The 23,913-nt window shown below is 40.1% G+C and overlaps 1 protein-coding gene across 1 annotated transcript in view; it reads left to right on the top strand.

The window, feature by feature from the left end:
• Csnk1g3 (casein kinase 1 gamma 3) overlaps nucleotides 1-16,822 on the top strand; it is an 86,904-nt gene extending 70,082 nt beyond the window's left edge. The window contains 3 exon segments of the mRNA XM_032886156.1: nucleotides 8,304-8,410; nucleotides 8,928-8,951; nucleotides 14,548-16,822. Of these exon segments, the coding sequence (XP_032742047.1) occupies nucleotides 8,304-8,410; nucleotides 8,928-8,951; nucleotides 14,548-14,602 (186 nt within the window). The 3' untranslated portion in view covers nucleotides 14,603-16,822.
• The last annotated feature ends 7,091 nt before the right edge of the window (nucleotides 16,823-23,913 follow it).

Here is a 23,913-nt window from a genome sequence, read left to right as displayed (position 1 = left end):
AAACATGGATGTTCAGCTCTGTGTAGTGTCCTGGCCTGGGTGTTTTGGGAATATACTGAGGAGTAGTACAGTTGGATGAGATGGTGATTCTGCTGTTTATTTTTGAAGTTCATCTTGATTTCTACAGCAGCTGTACTACTTCACTGGCCCTCTAGAAGAGCATACCGCTTCTCCTCCCACCGCTATCATTACGCTATTGCTGTCGAGTTTTTGTTTTCTTTTTCTTTTTTTAAGACAGGGTCTTACTATACAGCCTGTCAGCCTCAAACTCCCAGACATCTGCCTGCTTTTGCTTCCTAGTGCAGGGATGAAAGGAGTGTGCGTGCCCCTATGCCTGGTTACTTGGTTTTTTGATGCTGGCTGGGCCGATTCAAGATAAGAGGGAGTCTTCATCCCCTGTTCCCAGCCACCTAAGGGTCTTGGGTACTTTTCGTGCATTGACCAGTCATTTGTATTTCTTGTTTTCATAAAAGTATTAAATTAATTTGCCAATTTATTGCTTTGAATTTTGGTGTTTTAATTTTTTTAGGATTTTTTAATAGAATAGGTTAGATATTAACCTTCATTCAGATGTATAATTAACAAACTTTTTTTCCATAGATTCTCTTCATTTTGCCAATTTTCTTTTCTGTGCAGAAGTTTTCCAATTCCATCTAGTCTCTGCTATCAGTGATGTAGGTGTCTTTAAATGTTTTCCATTTCTTGTGTAGCTTTAGGGCTCCAGGTTTCACATGAGGGCTTTAGTCCATTTTAATTGAGTGTTTTGCAGGAGGGTTGATAGAGATACTGGGGAAACAGAAAGAGGATTGTGTAAGACTGGTCGTGGTGGTGCATGTTTGTAACCCCAGCACCCAGAGGCAGAGGTGGGATCCCAGGAAAGCCGGGCAGACAAGAGTCTTATTCTTCTCGTGCAGATACCCAGTTTCCAAGCACCATTTGCTGAGCAGGCTGTCTTTACTCCAGTGTGTGTTGTGGTTGTAACCACACTAGGTTTGTGTCTGGGCCTTTCATTGTGTTGCATTGATTTGTGTGTCCGGTTCTGTGCCAGTACACTGCTGGTTTACTATTAAGGTTTGTAGTATAACTCGGCATCTGTATCTCCACCATTGCTCTTAATGCTTGTGATTACTGTGGCCATTGGAAGCCTTTGTGCTTCCAGGTGAGTTTTAAGTTGTTTTCTAGTTCTGTGGGAAATGTCATTTAAATTTTGATGGGGATTACATTGAACTTGTAATATATTTGCTTGATAGCTATTTTCATAATATTGATTCTGTGAATTTATGATTATGGGAATTCTTTCTATTGTCTATATCTTCTTAAATTTCTCTTTTTAAAGTTTTAAATTTTTCATTGTCCCTCATGTTTTGCTCAGTTCTGGTATGAGGTATTTATGCTTTGAAGCTCTTGTGAATGAAGTTTTGCTCCGATCTCTTTCAGCAAATGTATTATTGGTGTAAAGGAGCTACTGCATATTGAGTATGGATTATGTACCCAGCTGCTTTGCTGAAATTGTTTCATAGGTGTTAAAGCTTTCTACTGGAATTCTTCAGGTCTTCTGAAGTATAGAACTCTGTTGTCAGCCAATGGGGATAGTTTCTTCCTTTCCTGTTTGTATGCCTTTTATTTCTTTTTAATGCTGTATTGATCTAGCCAAAACTATAAATACTGTACTGAATAGAATACCTTTCTATCTTTATGTCATTCGTGGTCCCATTTAGTATAGCGTTTGTTTATAGCTTTTATGGTGTTGAGGCCTGCTCCTTCTAGTCCTTTCATGGTGCTGAGGCCTGCTCCTTCTAGTCCTTTCCAGAGTTTTGGTTGAGGAGGTGCAGGACTTTGTTAGAGACGTTTTCTACATCAGTGAGATCCTCATGTGATTTCCCCCCAAGGATATTTACATGTAGCATTGCATTTATTCATATGTATATAGTAAATCCTCTGTGCATTCTCTGTAAGGAAGTAAATTTAATCATAAAGTATGATTCTTTTTAGTGTTTTTTTTTTTCTTTCAATTCAAAAGCTTGAGAGTTTCTACATCCATGTTCATCAGGGAAAGTCAGCTGAGGCGTTGTTCTTTCTGTTGTTTTGCATGGGGTAATGACCAGAGTACATGGGGACTGGAGTTTCAGTTGGTTTTTTTCACCAGTTTCCTCCCTTTAATTTTACAGAACACTACATTCTTTTGGCCTTTTCTGTTCTGCAGTACCTTAGTGGACTGTGACTGACCTTAAGTGCGTTTCTATATCATGCCTGTTTTTTTAATTTCCTCTGTTACATCAGTGTATTTTGTTCCTCCTAAATGGTCCTGAGGTTGTTCTAACTAGGCTTCTCATTAGAAACCAGCTGAGACACACATAAGAGATAGCCAGTGGACACAGCTCACAAGACAGAAACATGAAAAGGCACGGTATATCCAGGAGCCCATAAGCTAGTGAAACAGTTGAAATGTCAAGCAAAGAATCCAAAAGTCTACTTCTAAAAACAACCAGTGATTCCTAGACGGCCAAGCCACAATAAGAAAATTAATTCAGGATATAGAAACAAAAATCAGCAGCATCGAAGAGAAAGTGGACCACAAAAAATGTGTTTTATACACTCTGGGATGTCTAGATGTGTCTATCTCCTTAGTGAGTTTCAAGTTGGAGGAGCAAGCACAGCATTCAGACCTATAACCAGACCAGACACGATCTTTCTATGTTTTCCTAGCTGCCCTGGACCCTCTAGGGTGTCCTTGAACCTACAGAGAACCAGCCTGCACTTCCCCTGTGTGTGCTGGGATTAGAAGCAAGCTCCACCATGCCTGGCAGTCTCTACACCTTTAAAACCAACAGATTGGGAAAAGATCTTTACCAATCCTACAACAGATAGAGGGCTTATATCCAAAATATACAAGGAACTCAAGAAGTTAGACCGCAGGGAGACAAATAACCCTATTAAAAAATGGGGTTCAGAGCTAAACAAAGAATTCACAGCTGAGGAATGCCAAATGGCTGAGAAACACCTAAAGAAATGTTCAGCATCTTTAGTCATAAGGGAAATGCAAATCAAAACAACCCTGAGATTTCACCTCACACTAGTGAAAATGGCTAAGATCAAAAACTCAGGTGACAGCAAATGCTGGCGAGGATGCGGAGAAAGAGGAACACTCCTCCATTGTTGGTGGGATTGCAGACTGGTACAACCATTCTGGAAATCAGTCTGGAGGTTCCTCAGTAAATTGGACATTGAACTACCTGAGGATCCAGCTATACCTCTCTTGGGCATATACCCAAAAGATGCCCCAACATATAAAAAAGACACGTGCTCCACTATGTTCATCACAGCCTTATTTATAATAGCCAGAAGCTGGAAAGAACCCAGATGCCTTTCAACAGAGGAATGGATACAGAAAATGTGGTACATCTACACAATGGAATATTACTCAGCTATCAAAAACAATGCCTTTATGAAATTCATAGGCAAATGGTTGGAACTGGAAAATATCATCCTGAGTGAGGTAACCCAATCACAGAAAAACACACATGGTATGCACTCATTAATAAGTGGCTATTAGCCCACATGCTTGAATTACCCTAGATGCATAGAACACATGAAACTCAAGATGGATGACCAAAATGCGAATGCTTCACTCCTTCTTTAAAGGGGAACAAGAATACCCTTGGCAGGAATAGAGAGGCAAAGATTAAAACAGACACAGAAGGAACACCCATTCAGAGCCTGCCCCACATGTGACCCATACATATACAGCACCCAATTAGACAAGATGGATGAAGCAAAGAGTGCAGTGCAGGCCGGAGGGCATGGATGTAGATCTCTCCTGAGAGACACAGCCAGAATACTCAAATACAGAGGCGAATGCCAGCAGCAAACCACTGATCTGAGAACAGGACCCCCGTTGAAGGAATCAGAGAAAGAACTGGAAGAGCTTGAAGGGGCTCAAGACCCCATATGTACCACAATGCCAAGCAACCAGAGCTTCCAGGGACTAAGCCACTGCCTAAACACTATACATGGACTGACTCTGGACTCTGACCTCATAGGTAGCATTGAATATCCTAGTAAGATCACCAGTGTAAGGGGAAGCCCTTGGTCCTGCTAAGACTGAACCCCCAGTGAACTAGATTGTTGGGGGGAGGGCGACAAGGGGGGGAGGATGGAGAGGGGAACACCCATAAAGAAGAGGAGGGGGAGGGATTAGGGGGATTTTTGCCCAGAAACCGGGAAAAGGAATAACACTCGAAATGTAAATAAGAAATACTCAAGTTAATTAAAAAACAAAAAACAAAACAAAAAAAAAAAAACCCTGCCTGGCATTGCATTCTGCTGGAGGCTGCAGATGTCAGGCAGTCCAGTGGCAGGCACCGCACAGTTCTCAGTCCTGTGGCAGTGATCCTTGGGGCACATACATGGTTCAGAGGCTGGCTTGTCAGCTGATGACTGGTTTGGGCTTCTTGGAATTCACAATAATTCTTAAGTGATAGGTCAAGCTCTTAGTGATTAAAGGTGGGTTACTGCCCAAGCCGAGGAGGCTGCTGACTCTTTCTCTCCTTATGACTACCTGCTGTAATTATATCTTCGTTAACACTACATGGGGCTGGTTCAGGCTCCTGGACCTATGATTGCTCCTTGTTATCAGGCTCCCAGGGTAATTTAGTCTTAAACACAAGGTTCCCTCTTAAGTTGTTACCTTGTCACAGCACGCTGAGGCACAGGGAGTGGCAGGGAAGGACCTCTTCTACACTGATGGGGTTTGTTACACCAGAAGTGTGAGCTGTCTTCAGGGTGTGCTGTGTGCTGGTTCTTTGGGTGGGATTGCTGGTTTCTTTTCAGTAAGGGCTCCTTGCTTAGCTTAAGATGGCACTTCCGTGCCTCTTCCTCCTCCTCAGTGCAGGATCTGGACCTTGTGGAAGCAGTGCAGGAGATTTGTGTTCTTCTTCCCCTGGACCTTGCAGGAACTTTTCCCTCTATATCTGTATTTGCCATTGGTCCTATCACTTTGTGATTTCAGTGTTTTTCCACCGTTTCTCTTGGGAATAGAATCTAAATTTTCTCTTGAAACTATGCAGAAAAGATGGAATTATGAAAGTCACTGGATTTGTTCCTCATTATCAAGTGTGCATTATTAAAGATCTGATACAGAAAACTGAGACTTGTTTTAGAAATGTTTTGAGTAAAGTCCTATACACAATTAGCATAATGGAAAACTCTCCAAAATGAAATTACTCTTCTCACATCAAATGAGGAACAAATCCAGTGACTTTCATAATTCCATCTTTTCTGCATAGTTTTTCTGGGGTGCTGACATCTGCAGAAAAGCATTTGTAGAAGAATGTACTGATTGTTTCTGTTATGTAAATAATTCCATGTTCATTAGCTTAGGAAGTTTCCTGGTGAGCCGCATTGGTGTGAATCAGTGTGACTCATTTATTGTAATCTCCTATTTTAATAACATTTTTGATAACTTCTCCAAAGATTTGAATGCTCAGAAAAAAATGTGATACAATTAATGCATCTGCTAGTGAAAGTTGGAAATCTTCCTTATCTTGTTGAAGGACAATGAAAACTAGTTATGTCAAATCAGACCTGTGGTCCACAGAATGCCAATTTTACTGTGGGTTATCTTTTAGAATGCAAAGTATCAATTATGTTCTAGTTATAGTTTTAAGTATGCAGTAATTTATTGTTTACTGGCTCTTCTATAAACTCTAAAGCGCATTATGTTAACTATCTCATGTAACAGTGTGGTCTTTAATTAGTGAGTGCCTTAGAGAAAGAGTTTATGTTTGTACGTGTTTTAGTATTTCTGATATATTTATTGGGTAGATGTCTATCTGGTTCATTGATATTGTGAACCCGTGATGTTATAATAAGTAGCTTTATCATTTTTTTTACATTTGGAAAGTATGTGTTTGGATTTGAAAATATGTGCCTATGAGCTGGGCATGGAGGAGCCAGCCCCTGGGGGCAGAGAGAGCCTGGACTGCATGGCAGACCCCTTTCCAGCCACCCGCCGCCCTCCCCACGGATAGATACTTGCTGACAAAGGGGCTGCGGCTTTGAGATCTCATCCGTCTGATCTGACTCTGGGTGGCTGGTTTTCCAAGTTGCTTGTGGGTTCTCTCCTGTCCCTTTGAAACTTAGTAGTAAAAATATATTCAATTTAGTTTCTTAAAATACTGTGATAAGAGTTTTTTTTTTTGTCCCAAAGTTAGAATGTCAAAGCAAATGTCTTTAAGCATAGTAACAGTAAACTATAAGACATCTGATTATATTCTGAAATGCCAAACTTCAGACTATCTGTCATTTTTATAAACTTTGCTGAGAAGAAGTCAGCCTGAAGAACCCTGATATTTAGTCTTCCAGTTTAGTTAAAATTCTAGAAATGTCAGCTGAATAGACCCAGTCTTTAGAATTTGACTTGTAAAATTAAAAAAAAATGTGTTTGCTTAGGTGATTGACTTGAGCTTGTCTATAACATTTTGCCCTCATTTCTGCTTTGCAAAGTACCTCTGGGCCTCATCGCCCCCACTCCTCGATCTGTGGTTAAATGTACTCAGCTCCTATTTCATAGTCGAGGACACAGAGATTAGCAGGTGAGGGCGTCCATCTCATGCTTGCACAGTTCACAGTGCTATAGCCAGTTTTGGGTGTGGACCATCTTAATATACAGTGATTAGCTGATGCCAACAGATGCAGAAATATGTAGGAAAATGGGGGGGGGGATGAGAATATAGGTTTTTAGATTCACCAGCTGTTTTTAAGGAAATCCTCAGTTTGAAAGTAAACACAGAAAAGATGGAGTTAGGATAAGGAGTAAATGAATGGAAGAAGTTTAGGACTAAGGAGAAGGGTGGATGTGAGTCTTTTCACATTTAGAAGCACTAAGAAAGAAGAAATAGGGCGATTAAATACATTTATAGGACCTTTGATAATTTAGGAATTTTGGTTTTTTTTTTAGCTTAAAACTCTTAAATGGCAATATTTACTTACTCTGACAAATAGAGTACTCTGTGTCAGGCATATCAGAGAGCAAGAGATGAGATTCTTTTTTTTTTTGGTTCTTTTTTTTCGGAGCTGGGGACCGAACCCAGGGCCTTGCGCTTCCTAGGCAAGCGCTCTACCACTGAGCTAAATCCCCAACCCCAAGCGATGAGATTCTTGCTCTTATGAAACAGTTTTAATGGATGCAGAATATTAAGAACACAGTAGATAAATCAGGAAGTAAAAACATCAAAACAAAAACAAAAATGCATCATGAAGTAAGATGTTAAGTCTTTAGATCTAGTGCTTAGAAAAGAGGCAGGCAGATCTCTGTGAGGTCAGATTCTAGGATAGCCAGGGCCAAACCATGTCTCAAAAATAAAAACAAATAAATAAAAGTCAACACAAATAACTTATACAGAGAATCAAAAATAAAGTACAACATAAAGACTCTTTCTGCATGGACAGACTGATAGAAAACGCCTGTCATAGAGATGTTTTCTAGGAATCTCAAAAGACAGCCTGTAAGTAAGAGCAGTCCTAGCCAGTGGCAGTGGATAATGCCAAGGCCTGAAGCTTGGTCTCTTAGGAGCTGGTGAGCTAAGGGGATGGTAATAAGAGATCAGTGAGCTAGGGCAGACATTAAGTTATGTGGGAAATTAGCATGTGGGGTGAGGAATAGAGCTTTTTATTCTAAGTTAAGTGAGAAGCCAGGAGTTGGATTTTCAGAAGGGAATTATCACAGCTAAGTTTAAACCTGGAAAGGAGTACTCTGGTTGCTGTGTGGATAATGTATTTTATTTGCAATACAAGTCAAAGCACATAGCTGTTTGTTGACAGGTTTTTGCTCTTGAGAGATGTCCTGTTTTTGCACTGGAGTCACAGTGGAGATAGTAAGAAACTGATTAGATAGGGTGTGTATGTGGGGGAATATCTCAGGATGTCCTCACAGATTGGATGTGTGTCTAAGCAGCTAGGTGAATGGATGGTACTCTTGTTCCTTCCGTAAAGCGGACAGTGTGAGGTGGAAGTTTCAGAGGTTACAGACTAAAGGGGGATGGTCATGTGCACTGTGGCAAAGAAGGTCGTGCACAAGGGTAACTATGGACACCTCGGGTCGGAGTTACTTTCTAGAAAGCAGCAGAAAATAGAAGTCAGAAGATGGAAAAGACAAGCACATGTTGAATGGCTTTGATCACTAATTGTTTTATGTTCCTCATATTAACTTTATAACTTAAATGCCTTAATCTTTCCTAAGTATATATGGTTATGTGTGTATATATGTGTTTGATATATAAATATCCTGTCCCTTTATTAACCAGGTTGTAAGTTCTACAAATGGAGAGCTAAACACGGATGACCCCACGGCGGGACGGTCAAATGCACCCATTACAGCCCCTACGGAAGTAGAAGTGATGGATGAAACCAAGTATGGCTTTGTTTGTTTGTTTGTTCGTTTATTTTGGGTTTTTTTTTTTTTTTTTTGCTTATTTTAGTAATTTTTTTGGCTCATAACTTTGCAAGTTTCAACTTTATAGTTACATACAATTATTCTATATTTCCCCCCTGTAGGGAATAGAGTACACAAAAGAAGTGATTTAATTGATTATCTTAGTAACTATTGAAAATAGTACTACTTTAGGAAATACATTTTTAGTACAAAAATAGTTATTTAGAAACTGCTCAAATTTTTATGTAAAATTAATAGAGTACGCCTAGCTTTTGGTCGTTAGGGACATTGCATGGGCATCGCTGCAGCACTGCTTTTCTGTAAGTGTGAGTCCTCGGCCTTGCAGGACGCTGCGCGTTTAATGTTACTTTAAGGTTAGTTTTTAGGAGCTAGCCTGTAGTAATGGTGCTTGGGAAAACAATGTGATCGTTTAATCATGGCTGTGTTTGATGACTTCTCTCTCTCCCTCTCTCCCTTTCCTTTGTTTTCTGTGTAGCTGCCAGAAAGTACTGAACATGTGGTGAGTTCTCGAGTGCAGGCAGGCAGACATAGCTCCACTGACTAACTTCAAGATCTAACGCCATTCAGTACAATCAAACCAAAGTTTATTTAGAGATTACAATTGGTAAAACCAAACGAATTGATAACGGTAACCTTAGCTCTTGAGAGCAAGAAGTACTTGTTGAGGAGCTGTTTTGCCTGCTGCCGCTTTTCGCTCTAAGTGACATAGTTTGGGGCGCTCCTTCGCTGCACAGAGAATGCCACCCTGCTTCTGCTTGCCATCCATTTTGTAGCATGGACGTTTTGTTACTTTTTAAGTAGAAGGCTGAGTTTTTGAGTTAAACTTTATATTTTCCTATTTTCAACTTCTGAATACATATTCTTTCCCCCTACCACATCACTAAATCTTATTTCATTTACTAACCAGTACGTTAAAAGGCCTCTAATAGTTCTTAACAATATTCTTCCTGGGAGAAATGATACTAAATTTTATATATTTTCTGATATTTGCCTTCAAGTGGAATTCTGTGTTTAGATGCCTCCCTCAATCTCAGTACAGGTTTTGAGTCAGTTCTGTGGTGAACTAAAGCCTTAGATGAGTCAGTTTTAAAACCTGTCAGTCATCTTCCTTTACTGCATCCTTAAAAAAACTGAGAAACTGCTGAGGATACTTCTTTTTACCAAGAAGTGATCCATTTCAGTTTCATTTTAGAATTGATTGCTGGTGTGACAAAATTTAGTATATTTAAGACAAAATTAGTTTGCTAGTTATTAAATAAAATAGTTTGCTTGTTATTAAATAGAAAAACTAACTGTAATGGCTTATGTTTGTGCATGTAAGACACAGTGCTAAGGACAGTTCTTCTGTAGGTGGCAGTGTAGTGAGTCTGCACATGCCGTTGCGGTTGGGTTAGCTGTGTGCTTGCGCTCCTCTGGGTGGTACTTTGTTAGACTTGTTTCTTTCCCTAAAATGCTGCTATTAATACCCATCCCATAGGGAAATGAGAAAAAGAGCAGCTGTGGAGAGGCTCAGAGTTGGTCTCTCATGTACCACACCTCTTTGTCCTTCAACTTTTCGTGCTCTTCACAGAACAAGACTTCTTCCAGCACTGCTCCACGGGCATTGTTAAACCTGCTGACTGTGTTCACATCCTTTTAGAGACTGACTTTATATGTTCATTCAGTAGTTAACACTGCTGAGGTTTTCAACATCTCTGATTCACAAACTAGCAGGAGAGACTGTAGTTGCATTAGTAGATCTTAGTATATACAAGGTAAAGCTTCTAGTCTGTAGAGAATAATCAGAGAATGCTTTGTACATGCGGCTTTCAAGAATGACATGGTTCACTTAGTTGTGAAGTCTTTGGGTGTGTGTGCAGATACTCCGGCTTTTCTTTAGAGCCTTGGAGAGCAAGAATGAAGATCATAATGGGACTGCTGGAGGATTGTGTCACCTCCTTTTTTTTCCCAACCCCCATTTAAACCTGACACTGTATATTTTACTACAGTCTTGTTAATCTGCTTCTCAGCTTCCTGATACATCTCTCACATCATTGATGACTCTCTCGATGTATTGGAAACTAGGCCTTTAGATCCCAGTGATTAAAGTAGGAAACCACAGTAAATTATTACTAAATCATTCTCTAAAGCAATTTACCATAGTCATGGAACAAATTCTATCATAAAAAGAGGTGACAGGAACAGAATAATGCCATCTATTACATAGCTCCACTTACATGAACTGTGAACAGGGTGGTAGGAAAGGACAGAAACTACAGTAGTTGTTGTCTGTGGCAGAAAAAAATGGGGGGTACTGTTGAGAGACAGCAGGGCTCCTTTAAGGAATGAAGAGGCTCTGAAGTTAGGTTGTGGTGATGTTTATACAATTCTGTGAATACTCATCTCTGCTTTGTACACATCATGAGGACAAATTTTATGAGGTGTGAATTATAGCCAAATAAAGTAGTTGTTAAAAGATAGTGACCTATGGGTTCAGGAAAACTTTATTCTAGTTGGTTGCAAGAACCCACTGAACTTCTTTTCATTAAAGCTCTCAGTTAGAACTCTCTTTATACATTTTTTTGCCTTTTAATCAGATTAATTTTAGCATTTCTATAACACATTGTTCATATCTTCTGAGACTAGGGAATATGAGCAGAACTAATTTTTCTAGATTGTATTCTAATATTTACTGGAGAAAATATTGTATCTTTGATTGAAGATAATTTCAAAGCTTACATACACCATTAGATGATGTTTTGGGTCCTAGATATGTAAGGCTTTGTGTGTGCTTGTGCATGTACATGTGTGTTTGTGTAGGGGTGTTCAATCTAGAGCTTTGTACATGTAAAGCAGGTGCCTTATCACTGAGCTCTACCTCAGCCACCACAACCACTGTAGAAGAGAACAAAGGGCTCATAAAGGGATAAAAGACTGTGGTATGCACATAGTGGGACATCAGTGCTTCCCCTCGGTCCCTGTTGCCTCCCTCTCCTGCTTTTTCCTGAGAGAGGAAGTAAGAGGATCATGGAAACAGCTTGGGGACTAAAGAGCTGTGTGGCCTCAGTAGGTAACAGTGAAGCACCAGTGAGGAAGTTGATGAGCAAGAGGGGCATGGCTGTACTCGACAGATTGTCAAGAGAGACTCAGACTGTGAATTCTGCTTTTTTGCTGGGGGTAGAGGGGGCTGTCTCTCTAGTTCAAAGCTTGAGCTCTTTCATCTTCTTGATGGGATTAGAGGTGTGATCAGCCTAAGAGGAAACTTTGTTAAAAGCAGTGATACAGGCAAGGTGAGAATTTCCTGAACTAAGCCAGCTTGAAGGGTGAGACGGTTGCATCTCCTTAGACAGAGTAATTGCAAGTGGGTAGAGAGGAAGACGGAGGATTGTAGGTATCTACATGAAGGCGTTACATACATAGCTCTTGCCTAACTGAGAAATCCGAAGAAGGAATTTCATATGAAGTATTAATTTTAAGGTAAATACTTCTTAGTCAGTTGTCATAAAAGGCGCTTTTCTCCGTGCTCATTAAGCCAGGGCAGGAGAGCCGACATCTGAAGTCCTCAGTGGGTGGCACAGACTGGATGCAGGCAGAGTCTTCAGCAAAGGCGATGCTGGAGAATCGTTGTAGAAGGGGTAGGGAAGACCCTCAGATCCAGTCAGGAAACATGCTTCAGATGGACAGAAGTAAGTGTGCTGGAGAAGAGGAAATTCTCAGTGATGAGGGCAGAGAGTGAAGTGAATTGGAGGTGTGATGTGACTATCGAAGCCGAGACTCACTGATTAACATCTAAAGCGTGCGGTCCAGATCAGTTTTCTCCAGAAAGGCCTCATAGTAGAACTGATATACTCATTCGTGCCCCGTGAATAAGAACTCCAGCTTTAGAACAGACCTGTAGTTGTAAGTAGAGCCTACTGTGGGATTCAGTTGTGTGGATGAGGATATCCTTCAGTGTGTACTAAACAAGTAGCAACTTTTGCTCATTTGATGGGCTAGCTCTGTGTGAGCTATCGCACAGCTTCGTTAGTGTCGGGTAGACTACGGCAAACAACCATTGTAACATAGTAGTAAGTGCACAGAAATGACAGTGTCGTGAGAGCAGCTCTGTTTCAGATTGAGTACTTAGACAAGATAATAAGATGACAATTTCTTAATCAGCAAGACTATGGATCAACTGGTTTTGAAGTGACTTTGATCTTTACAACTAGCAGGAGGTTAGCATTTCAGTTTGCTCCTTTAATGCACTGCTTTGTGGGCAGATGCATTTATAGAACATGCATCAATGCTGCCCTCTGGTGGTAGTTGCTTTAACAGTATGTCATCCTATTTAGTGGGATTTATTCTAAAATTTACATTGTTTTTGAACTGAAAGGACCTGTGCAGTTAGAATTCATTTTAAATCTGTATTTAGTTTCAAATAAATGCTTGGGCACCTTATTCAAGAAAGGTTATTTAACAAATGAAAAGAGCTTCGCTTTCATAACTAAAAGCAAAACCAAAGAAAGCGGTGTAACACAGCAGCATAGACAAGCTGGCAGCCTGTTTATCAAGACCTGTGCTGACTGCTTTTCCCTCCAGAAAGGCTGGTATAGTTTAAAGTGGTTCTTTAGAAAGGGTTTGAAGGAATGTACTGTGGAGCTTAAAATGACATAATAATAGATAGGAATATTTAATACCATTAGCAGGACCTTTATATTAAACAACACTGAAGTTTCACAGAAATATCACTAGAGTCTTTAATATTGTAAATATTTGGTCTATTTCTTTTAAATGACATTTTTTTTATTTTAGCTTTTACCCTGTGGGTGTTGTCCAGATTTACTTGAATAATATTTTATCCCCCTCCAGTTGAAACAGGGTCTCACGCAGTCCAGGCTGAACCCGAACTCTTTTTGGAGGGTGCCCTTGAGCCGCCTCGTTCTTGTCTCTCCTTCCTGACCAGCTGAAGTGGCTCTGAGCATTGGCTCAGGGCTCTGCCCACCAAGCACATTCCTTTTACGTCTCTCTTTCTGATAGTTTATACATCTGAAACTTGAGGAAGTGTTAGTTCCGTGTAGTTGAAAGTAAATGTGGCTGTTTTTTAAACTCCTGAAACAATGCATTGTACTTAGCCCTTGCTTGACGGCAGCGGCTCTGATTTAGGCCCCTAAGTGTTTCACCATTCACACACACACACACACTCTCTCACACTCATTGCTGTTTATTCCGGTTACCTCAGTAAGATAAAGTCGTATCTAGATACATTTAACCTAGGAAAAAGGACAAGGATTAAATAGTGTTTGAGTTTGTTTTTTAAAAACTATATATTTAAAATAAGTTTTCAATACATAATTTTTGAATATCAACATGGACATGCCTTGGCTCTATGATTTTAAAGGTTAAGTATAAAATTAGTTTGATCAGAATTGAACAACTTATACTAGGCTTTGACTCTTGAAATGATTTTTTAAAAAAAGGCAAATGGCTCAAGAGTTCCTCGTCATCCTCAGCTACAGAGTGAGCTTGAGGCCAGTCCGCACCGTCTTAGAGTCTGTCCTAAAAACGGGCAGAGTAAGTTCCAGTCTTAGCTGTACTTAGTCTGTTTCCTCTTTCTGCTTCATAAACATGGTAGGATATACTTGAACGATGTTGGTTTTTTTGTTTTGTTTTAGAATCTAAACTGATTTGTACTAAAACAAAATCCCTAGTAATAAGGTCATTATTCTTCTCTAACAGTGGCTTTAGGAACCATAACTACTAGAGAGAAAGAAAGGGAGAAACTATACAGGTGAGCTCTATACAGGCAGGGCCCCCGAGACCCTTACTTGTCCTGAGGGAAATGAGGCAGGTCAGTGGAGAGTCAGCACTTCAGGTCTTAGAGCAGAGTCTTTGGACTTACTGGCCCCGTTAGTGTTGCACAGAATGTCCTGCTGTCCGCAGAAGGCATGCTGGTAGGAATAGTCACAGGAACTGTCATGGGAACTGCCACAGGTCACTAATACCCACGCTTCGCTGGTTGTTCACTGTCTCTCCTGCACGAGCCTGTTGCATTCTCTCACCTTCTCGAGTGCTGTGATAGTTCGACCTTGAGGAACTTTGGTGCGTTTGTAGTGACGGAATGTTTCCTTCATCTGCAGGTGCTGCTGCTTTTTCAAACGAAGGAAAAGGAAAACCATACAGCGTCACAAATGACTGGACACAGACAGAGCCTGGGGAGTTACTTACATGTTCATATGCTGTCTCGTGATTAAAATCATCTCTAGAGTGACCACATATATTTTCAAGGACTCACTCTTGAAACAAAAATGTCATACTTTCATATTTCATTTTGTGGTTGTCTTACATTCATTCCCCCACCCCTAATTTAACTTTATGGAAGCTTTAAAATCTTGTCAGAACATGAGTGCTTTGCCCATCCTTGAATGGAATGGACCAATGAAGTGTATTGATGAACACAGTTCCATAGGAAAACAATACAGGTGTCCAAATGTCAATTAATTGTACCTAATTTGATTTCTTTATGTCTTCTATAAAAGCATAATCAAACAGGAATTTTCCTCCCACTGGATACTGAAGCAGAGAAAACAGTTGCCCAAATATTAAAAACAACTTTTTTGAACGGTTCCTGTTTTGTGACATCTGCATTGATTTCAGTATGACCGATGGTACTGTTATTCATGAATCATATTGGCCTTCTCTTTGTGAAATCATGGTACAGTCACTGCCCAGAGGTACTGAGGAAAAAGTACTATGGGATTGGCAAACTGTGGCAGTCAATAAGTCGGCAGTGTTGGAAATATGAGCTCGGCTTCTGTGGCGCCACTGTGTGAGGTGCAACTGCAGAAGAAGCACCAGGAATATTTGCTTAATGTCACTCTGCTTCCAGATGATAATATATGATAGATGGCAAGAACTGAGTACTGGAGAAGTAATGTGTGTTAGAGTTTAAAAACACACTGAGGAAAGGATGAAAATGTGAACTTCTTTTCAGTGTGTAAGGCTGGAGCCCCTTAAGAGCCTACTTACTGCTCATGGCCACATTTCTCTCAGAAGCAGAAACCCGAGGACGTGCCATACAGTGGTGGCTGCCTGTTATGTTGTTCTTCAATTAAAGAAAAGAATCATACTCCCAGCAATAAACACTGGGCCACTCTGCTGCCCTCTGTGCACACGAGTCTCTTGTATTCAGCTTGGCTAGGTCTCTGGAATTCCCTGTCTTGAGCACAATGTCCATGATTGGAGAATATTCTGGAGAGAGGGTGGGCAGGGTGCTTTGCCTCCATAGCTTTCACAGTGCCTGCATATGAACAGCGTAACAGTTCTGTTGTTAGCCAAGTCCATTCCACTTCGCAAGCCTGCTTTGTAAGGACGTAAGGACACAGGCATACTTCTTGTCTCATGCTGTCAGCCGGGTTGTCGGGAGTTACAGACTGGCTAGAAAGATGCTGTTGACCATACCACACACTCATCTTTACTTAGGAAGTTGTCGCTCCTGCCACGCTCTCTCTCCTCTGTCTTACGTGTGAGCCTTCAGGTGTGCTTATTTATTTTTTTGTTTGTCTCAAGGTAACATTTAAAATATGTATTAAAGGAAAGGAATCCACATTTTTTTACTTCATTATTGAATTTACAGGTATTTAATTGTATTTTGTAATTTATTTTTCTTATTAGCCAAAAGTTCAATGTGTTGCTTTGATAAATTGGGCACCCACATGAACATCCCAGATCAGGACGTTGTTTATCTTTCTTCTTGATTTCGAAGACCTACACTCAACTGAGAAAACCTTCGCTGTATAATCTGATCAACAGTTTCCATTCTATTTGTACACTGTCATGATATCTGAACTGCAGGAGTTAAATACTGAGTTTTATTTTGTTTGCTTTGAGCAAGGTAGATGGATATTCTGGCCATTTATAATGTGAAACCACTTCTTTACAGTATTTGACCAAATTTGTGTGTCTATGATATTTGTAAATACATGCGATATCTGTATTTCTTATCATAAACCTATTTAGTTTTATTCTCAGTAGGGTTTTTTGGACTGTACAGTGTTTATATGATCTGAACTCCTTATACATAAGAAGGTGTGTATATTAATCCAATTATGGACTTAAATATTTTAAAGTATGAATACCCTTATTTGCTGCAAAGGCCAGTGTGTAGACATTTGCTTTTTAGCAATATTTTTAAGTGCTCCATTTTAGTGCCAGAGAATAAGTCTTTGGCACAGACTGGTCAGTAATAGGTAATGCAGGTATGTTCAGGTTAAGCCAACGATGTTTTGCATTTTTATGCTTCTTTTCTGTCAACACTAATGAAATCAACATTGCCTGAATGTCTGAATACTGAAACACAGCCCTGTTTAAAAGTATGTAACTGAAAAAGAAATAAATAAAGGTAGTTTTTTTAAACTCGCTCTTTCCCCTTTCCTCTAACCATGAGTGAACTAATGTTATTCAGTGCTGCACAGAGCTTTGGAAATTAACTTCCGTTGGTTTACTACTTACTCTGAGAGCAGAAGGAAGCTGCTTTTGTCACTTTGTTTCTCTCTGCTCCATTGGAGCACAGTCGTAAGGAGCACATAGCAGGAAGGAGCTAAGCTTGCTTTGTTTTCATTTTTTAATTTTTTTTTGAGTTACTTAATAGAGCAATTAGTTAAAGCTGTCTTCTAATAACTTAAGGGAATAAACAATGATTTAATTTCTGTTTTGAAAGCAGTCATGCTATTCATGAAAGTTCACTGTTAATTAATTTTAAGTGAATAAAGTCATTTTAGATGAGGAACATAAATATATTTGCAATAGTAATTTGACTTCTCATTATGGTAGGTCCTTTAAGCATTTTACCAAATGGTGTTAATGGAGTCTTGTTACTGAAGGATACTGTAGGCAAAATAAGGCAAGCAGAACCATTTAGTCTCTGACTAGTATGTGTGTTGAGCACCAGAGACTTTGAAACAGCATAAAAGAATAGACTAGGGAGATGACTAAGCACGTAAGAGTGCTTTCCATGCATGTGTGAGGGTTGTAAGTTCAAGTCCCAGGAACCTCTGTAAAAAGCCAGTGTAATGATGCATGCACCTTTTACTCCAGCATTGTGCCCTAAAGTCACTGGAGGGTCACTGGGGAGTGCTGGCTTCCCATCTAGTTCCAGGTTCATTGAGAGACCTTGCCTCAGGTGGATGTGGAAAGTGATAAATGTCCTTCTGGGTTCTGTGTGTATCTTAAGGTTTCTTTCGCTTCAGTGAAACCTGTGGAGGATAAACAATGCGGTTTATTTGGTTTACACGTCCACAGCATTGTTCTTCATAGAAGGAAGTCAGAACAGTAGCAGGGCATTGACCTGGAGGTAGGAGCTGATGCGGAGGCCATGGAGGAGTGCTGGTTAGTGTTGCTTACTGGCTCCCTGTGGTTTGTTCAGCCTGACTTATTATAAAACCCAGCCCACTAGCCCAGGGATGGTCACAATGGGCTGGGCCCTCTCCTATAGTGACTGAGAAAATGCCTTAGAGGCTTGTCTACAACCAGATCTCAGGTGTTTTCTTAACTGAGGTTCCCTCCTGTCACATGACTTTAGCATGTGTCAAGTAACATGAAACCCTCCAGCACAGTGTGTATGTAACGACACACAACACATGTACACACAGAGTCAGGAGAATGTTCTAATGATGACACGTAATCAACAGCTTTTATGTAGAGAAAGCAGTCTGATTTTAGAGTGAATTCCAGACTCTCACTGTATTTGTATAGTAAACTTTTCAACAGCAAACGGTAACCCAAATCAAGCAATAAGAAGCAATATTTCTCTTAATCTTAAAACCCAGTGCTAAAACCAGCTTCTGGTAAGTAATCTTGGTGTCAAAGCCTGCATCCGCCTTTCTCTTGTGCCATCTCATGGCTCTACTTTCCCCTTACCGAGTTTACTGGCGGTGTGAGCGTCGAGTGAGGGTCAGCAGTGTGAGATTTGGATGGTACGCTCTTGATAACCAGGTGAAAACAGCAGTCTCTCAGGCTCAACACGTTTCCATCTTTGTGGAATGGAACACAGCTGCTGTGCTCCTCACGGTCAGGCCCGAGTCAGGGGTCCATGTTTAGAAAACACTTGAGAAATGGCACACAAAAGGACATCACGGTATTTAACAGTGGTCAGATCTAATGCTTGAAAAAACCCCAAAACAACAGCATGCATATGCGCCTTTACACACATACTTAAGTGTGTAGATTTAAAATTGATATGAATGGGAGCTCTAGATACATTAGGAATGCTTAAAAATAGAGAAATGCCGATGATTTGGACTAGGCTGTTAACCAGCAGGGAAAAGAAAGATACTTAACAAATAAATAGGTTCATTATTTAAGTTTCAGCCCTCAGAGACCAAAGTGTAGACATCACATGTAATTAGCCTCAGGTATCTCACTTGAACAATTTAAAAGATAGTGACATATTTTATTTAGACATGAACATCAGAGGGGGAAAGATGAGAAAGTCCCCAAGCTCAGTATGGGATGTGGTAAGTTGGAGATGTATTTAATATATTCAGTGAAATGCATATAAAAAACGTACAGGATGTGAGTCTAAAACTCAGATATAATGTAAAAGTTATCCGAATGGGGGGCTGGAGAGATGGCTCAGTGGTTAAGAGCACTGACTGTTCTTCCAGAGGTCCTGAGTTCAAATCCCAGCAACCACATGGTGGCTTGCAACCATCATAAATAAAATAAATAAATCTTTTTTTTTTAAAAAAAGTTATCTGAATGAAGATGGTTATTGAGGGCATGATAGTAATGCGATCACCTGATTTAGAAAAAAGCAAGCTAGGTTAGGCTCTCCTAAGAAACATTTACAGCTCAGTAAACAATGTAACATGCAACACATTATGCACTCTTAGTCTTTGTGTGACATTTTGGGCGGGACTCCAGTGGCTCACAGATGTATCTGTTGAGTTTGGGTAAGACACTTGGAATTAGGAAATACTTGTTAAGTTTTGAAGGGGAGTAACTAGAGAACAGTGTAGTCTGGGGAAGACAGTAAGACAGACAAAGCAAACCTGCAGACGCGCTAGTATTCAACCTACCATTCAGTCTCATGGGCCCAGCATTTGTTTTATGTTGCTTTGGCTTGGTTTTGTTAAGTTTTAGTTTTAGTTTTGGTTATGGTGTGTCAGTAGTAGTTTGTCAGAAGCACTAACCTTTGAACTTGTAATATTTATTTACTTACTGACACGGTTGGGATTGAAACACATCCTTGAATTCTTTAGTATTTTGTTAGAAATTTTGTACCTCAGTGATGAAATTTTGTAGTGCCTGGGTACCGCTGACACAGCACACTTCCTAGCCCACCCGACATTGATCTTGTATTATCTCATTAGATGTGAAAAGAACTTACGGGTAAGACATGGAGAGGAAAGATACTGTAACCACAAGGAGAGTTAGTAACTACTGAGCAGGGAAACCTGAGAAAACACAGCATAAAGCTTTTAAACTTAGCATTATTTTCAGGATTTTACATCTGCAACTTCAGGTGCTGATAACATAGTGCATGACTGTATTTAACAATGTTTGACTTGATATGTATATATCATATCCAAAGAAAAGATAATATTGCTGGGATGTGAAAATGTTTTTTTTCATTTTATTTTGAGCCATGTTCTCAGTGTGTAGCCTAAGCTGGCCTTGAACTCAAGATCTTCCCTCTGCTCCGAGTACTGGGATTGTAGACTGATCATGTCAGGCATGAAATACTTCTTGTTCGAACATTTGCTGAGAGGTATTAGGCTGTAGTTTTTCGTAATTGGAAATCATTCAAAATTTCTGGCCTAGGGAATTGGCAAACTTTTGAGGGGAAGATAAAGTTAAGGCTTTGTGGGCTGAGAGGCAGATTTGAGGCTTTTATATACTTGTGCAATTTTTTAAAAAAACACATATTGATGAACTTCAAAATACATTAATACTAAGGTAGAGTTGTTTGTAATACAGGTGTGTGAATGTTAAGCTTTGGATTCTTTTTACGGAGATGCTACTTCACTTAGCTGGGGTTTGAAATAGATCATAAATATTTACCTATTCGTTGATGGTCTAAAAGTGTCTTCACACATACATGCTATCAAATCTTTGTGGCCATTTGGAAAGAGTTTGTAGACGTCTAGCAGATTTACTCTTGATATTTGCTTTTAAATACACAGTCTGTAGATGGAGCACTCCTAACACCCGTTAGATGCCCTCCTGGATTGCACTGCCATGCTGGCTTGGGTTTATGGTATATATGTATCTGTACTTACATTGAAATTTAGACAGCCGCTTCTGGTTGAGTTTGGGAACTGCAAACGTGGGCTATCAAATGGCTATGTTGGTGTGAAAGTCACTGTACTCGGTTTTCCTTCCCGACAGAATATACAGATCTAGTAATACTTAGCTCTTGACTAGTTTAAAACAAGCGCTTCCATACAATGCCTGCTGAGTATAAAGTATCCGTCATAAACAGCCAACATTCTTGAGCTTTGCCAAGTTGTCCACAGCTCATCCACGCTCACATATTTCAGCCTTGTCCACTGGAACACCTCAGTGTACTTCAATTAAGTTGTACTGACTTGGTGTTTCCTCAACCTTATTGAAAACACTCTTAGAATGTTGAGTCACTTCCATCCCAGAATCAGCTCCTTAGGTTAAAAAACCGGGCAATATGGTTAACACCTATTGACTTAAAAGAAGCCAACGAAAACTAGTCAGAATCAATCACCTTGTTTTAAATCAATTATCGGTGACCATAGTTGTCTTCACAACTTAGCCTTGCAACGCTCAGTGGGCACAAGCAGGTTCCTTTCCTTTGGCTGTCGCTGTCAAATGCAGTTAACTCCATCCCTCAGCCAGCTAGTCAGTATAGCCTTCATTAACAACAAGTGAGCCACTTCAATCTGTGCGTGTGTGTGTGTGTGTGTAAATACTCTGCTCTAGTTTTATAATTGTCCCAATCATTTCTTTCCCTGAAAATTGTGATGAGATCTTCCTCTGGTAAATCGAAATACATTCTTAGTACAGCTAAAGTATCATTTCATAATGAACGCAATGCTTTGCCATGTAATTGTAGGACAATTCACATTCCATCGTGCCTTAAAAGTGCAATACTTAAAGATTACCTTTTTTTTTACATGATGAATATGCACTGGTAATAAAAAATGTCTGTCTGACAATATGTGTGTGACACTTGAAGTACTTTGAATTATAGTCATTACTGAGATTTACGATGTTTTGAACAGCAGTGTGAAGCAATGAGAGCACCACATATGGTCTCTGTCACAACTATTCAGTTCTGCTCTTGTGGCAGGAAGGCAGCCATCTACAATATGTAAATGAATGGGCATGGCTGTGTTCCAATAAAATTTTATTTATGGACACTGCAATTTGAATTTCATATGATTTTTATGTGTTTTGAGACACTTGTGTGATGTTTTCAGCCATTTAAAAATGTAAATATCATTCTTAGCTCATGAGCTAACCAAACACAGGAGATGGGCTAGATGGCCTTGCGGACCACTTTGAAAGGATTCGAATGTTTGAGGAAAATTATGTTTTATCTCATTGAAAGACATTACCCGAAGATGACCTACAAAAGTAAAAAACATTTTGGTGTGGTACCAAGAATTACAATATAAAGAACAGCTCGTGTGGGAGCTAGGGAAAGAAGTAGACAGGACAAGCCAGACTCCCGAGTAAATTTAGACAAAGAGGCAGTGTGTGATTTAAAAAGGGAGTGGACTCTCTCTTACACATGCGCGCTCCCTCCCTCCCTCCCTCGTTCTCTCTCTCTCTCTCTCTCACACACACACACACCCACCCACACACACACACACACACACACACAGATTGAAGGGACAAAGAACTTTCTGAGTGGCTCACTTGTTAATGAAGGCTATACTGACTAGCTAGCTGTGGGGTGGAGTTAATTGCATTTGACAGCCAAAGGAAAGGAACCTGCTTGTGCCCACAGAGCGTTGCAAGACTAAGTGCAGTTTATGACATTAGAAATCAAACAGATGACCTCTCCTGTGTTAGGTGAATGCCACCAAGCCTCATTCCCAGCCACAGATAAGTGATAAGTGTAATTTGGATTCAATTTTCTTTTTTCAGTTCCTGAAAACCGCCAGTTTATTTTTTTCTTAGCTTCTGTTTTCTCAGCTTAGGTTGGAGATGACAGCTTCTTTCTACCATGATTTTGAGGCTCACCCACGCTTACCGTCACGTTCTTAATGTTGAGCACACAGCGCTGTTACTCCTTGAGGCAAGAATAAGGTTTGGTGTTTGTTAAATGTTAATCTTGGATTGAAGTTACCATGCCTATCTGCTTATTCTATTGCTCTTTGTCGTATCATGCTTCTCACTTAGTGACACTTGAAGTTATCGATTTCATTCCTTGCTTAAATGGCAAACAGACCTAACACAATGTGTCAGTGATCTTTTGAATCGGTGGTGACCCTTCACACCTCGATCACCTTATGTGCTGCGATCCAGGCCAATGAGTGATTTCTTCGTCCTACTGTTTTCTTTTTTCCATTGGGAAAAAATATTGTTCATGATTTAAATAAAAGCAGCAGAAGAAAACAAAAGGCCAAGTGTTAATGTTTTCTCTGTTCTTCCTCAACCTTTTCTTTACATCTGGCGCTATACGTAGTTTATAAAATCCTTGTATTAAATCCCCAGCTAATTGGGAAACTGAAAAACTATCACTTTCTCATTAATTTGCCATCAGATCTATTTTTCATTTTTGCTTATATCTTAAAATCTGAGCTTGGAGAGAAGGGATATGTTTCTATGCAAGCATACCCTTCTGTTTCCCTCTTGGGATCATTCTCTACTTATGGGATTGGAATCGCTTGTGCTTTTCACTCAGAATCCCAGATGTTGCTATGAGGGACTAACACTGTCCCAGACAGACACTCCCACTAGGCAGTTCCTTACTGTGTACATGGTGTGCATGAGAGAGACAGAGACAGACAGGGACGGACAGAGAAAGATTCTGGGAAATTAAAAGTTGGAGATGTTTGGATCACTGCAGTTTTCTTTCACTAATACATTTGGTGATTTGTGCGGGTTTCAGGGTTTTATTTTTTTTTATTTTTGTTTTTTAAGAATACTTTGTGAAACAATGGCTTGTACACTTACATTTGGTTTGCTAGGGTGGCCTGGGATTTGGGATATATTTTTGTAATCCATCCGGGCTTCCCCTCATTTGCTGAGGTGCTGAGGCGTGTTCTGCCTTGAGTGTCCTGCACTCCATTGGGGGATATAAGCTCCTAGCGCACTTGCTGGGTCCTCTTCCTTCAGTGGCCATTCGATCAGAAGCTTCAGTCTGCCCCGCGTCACCAACGCTGACACAATTGTTTTTTACATTATTGTGAGGACCTATCGTCTGTCACACTTTCTTGCTTAGTTTACTTGGGTGAAACTTGTGGTCCTCCCCAGCACAGCGGTGTCATAGCATCTATTGCAGTATTTTTAGCTAATATTTT

Source organism: Rattus rattus, chromosome 15, assembly GCF_011064425.1.
Source record: "Rattus rattus isolate New Zealand chromosome 15, Rrattus_CSIRO_v1, whole genome shotgun sequence".
Classification (NCBI taxonomy): Eukaryota; Metazoa; Chordata; class Mammalia; order Rodentia; family Muridae; genus Rattus; species Rattus rattus.
Note: the sequence above shows the minus strand (reverse complement) of the source record. Positions and strands in the feature narration are given on the sequence as shown.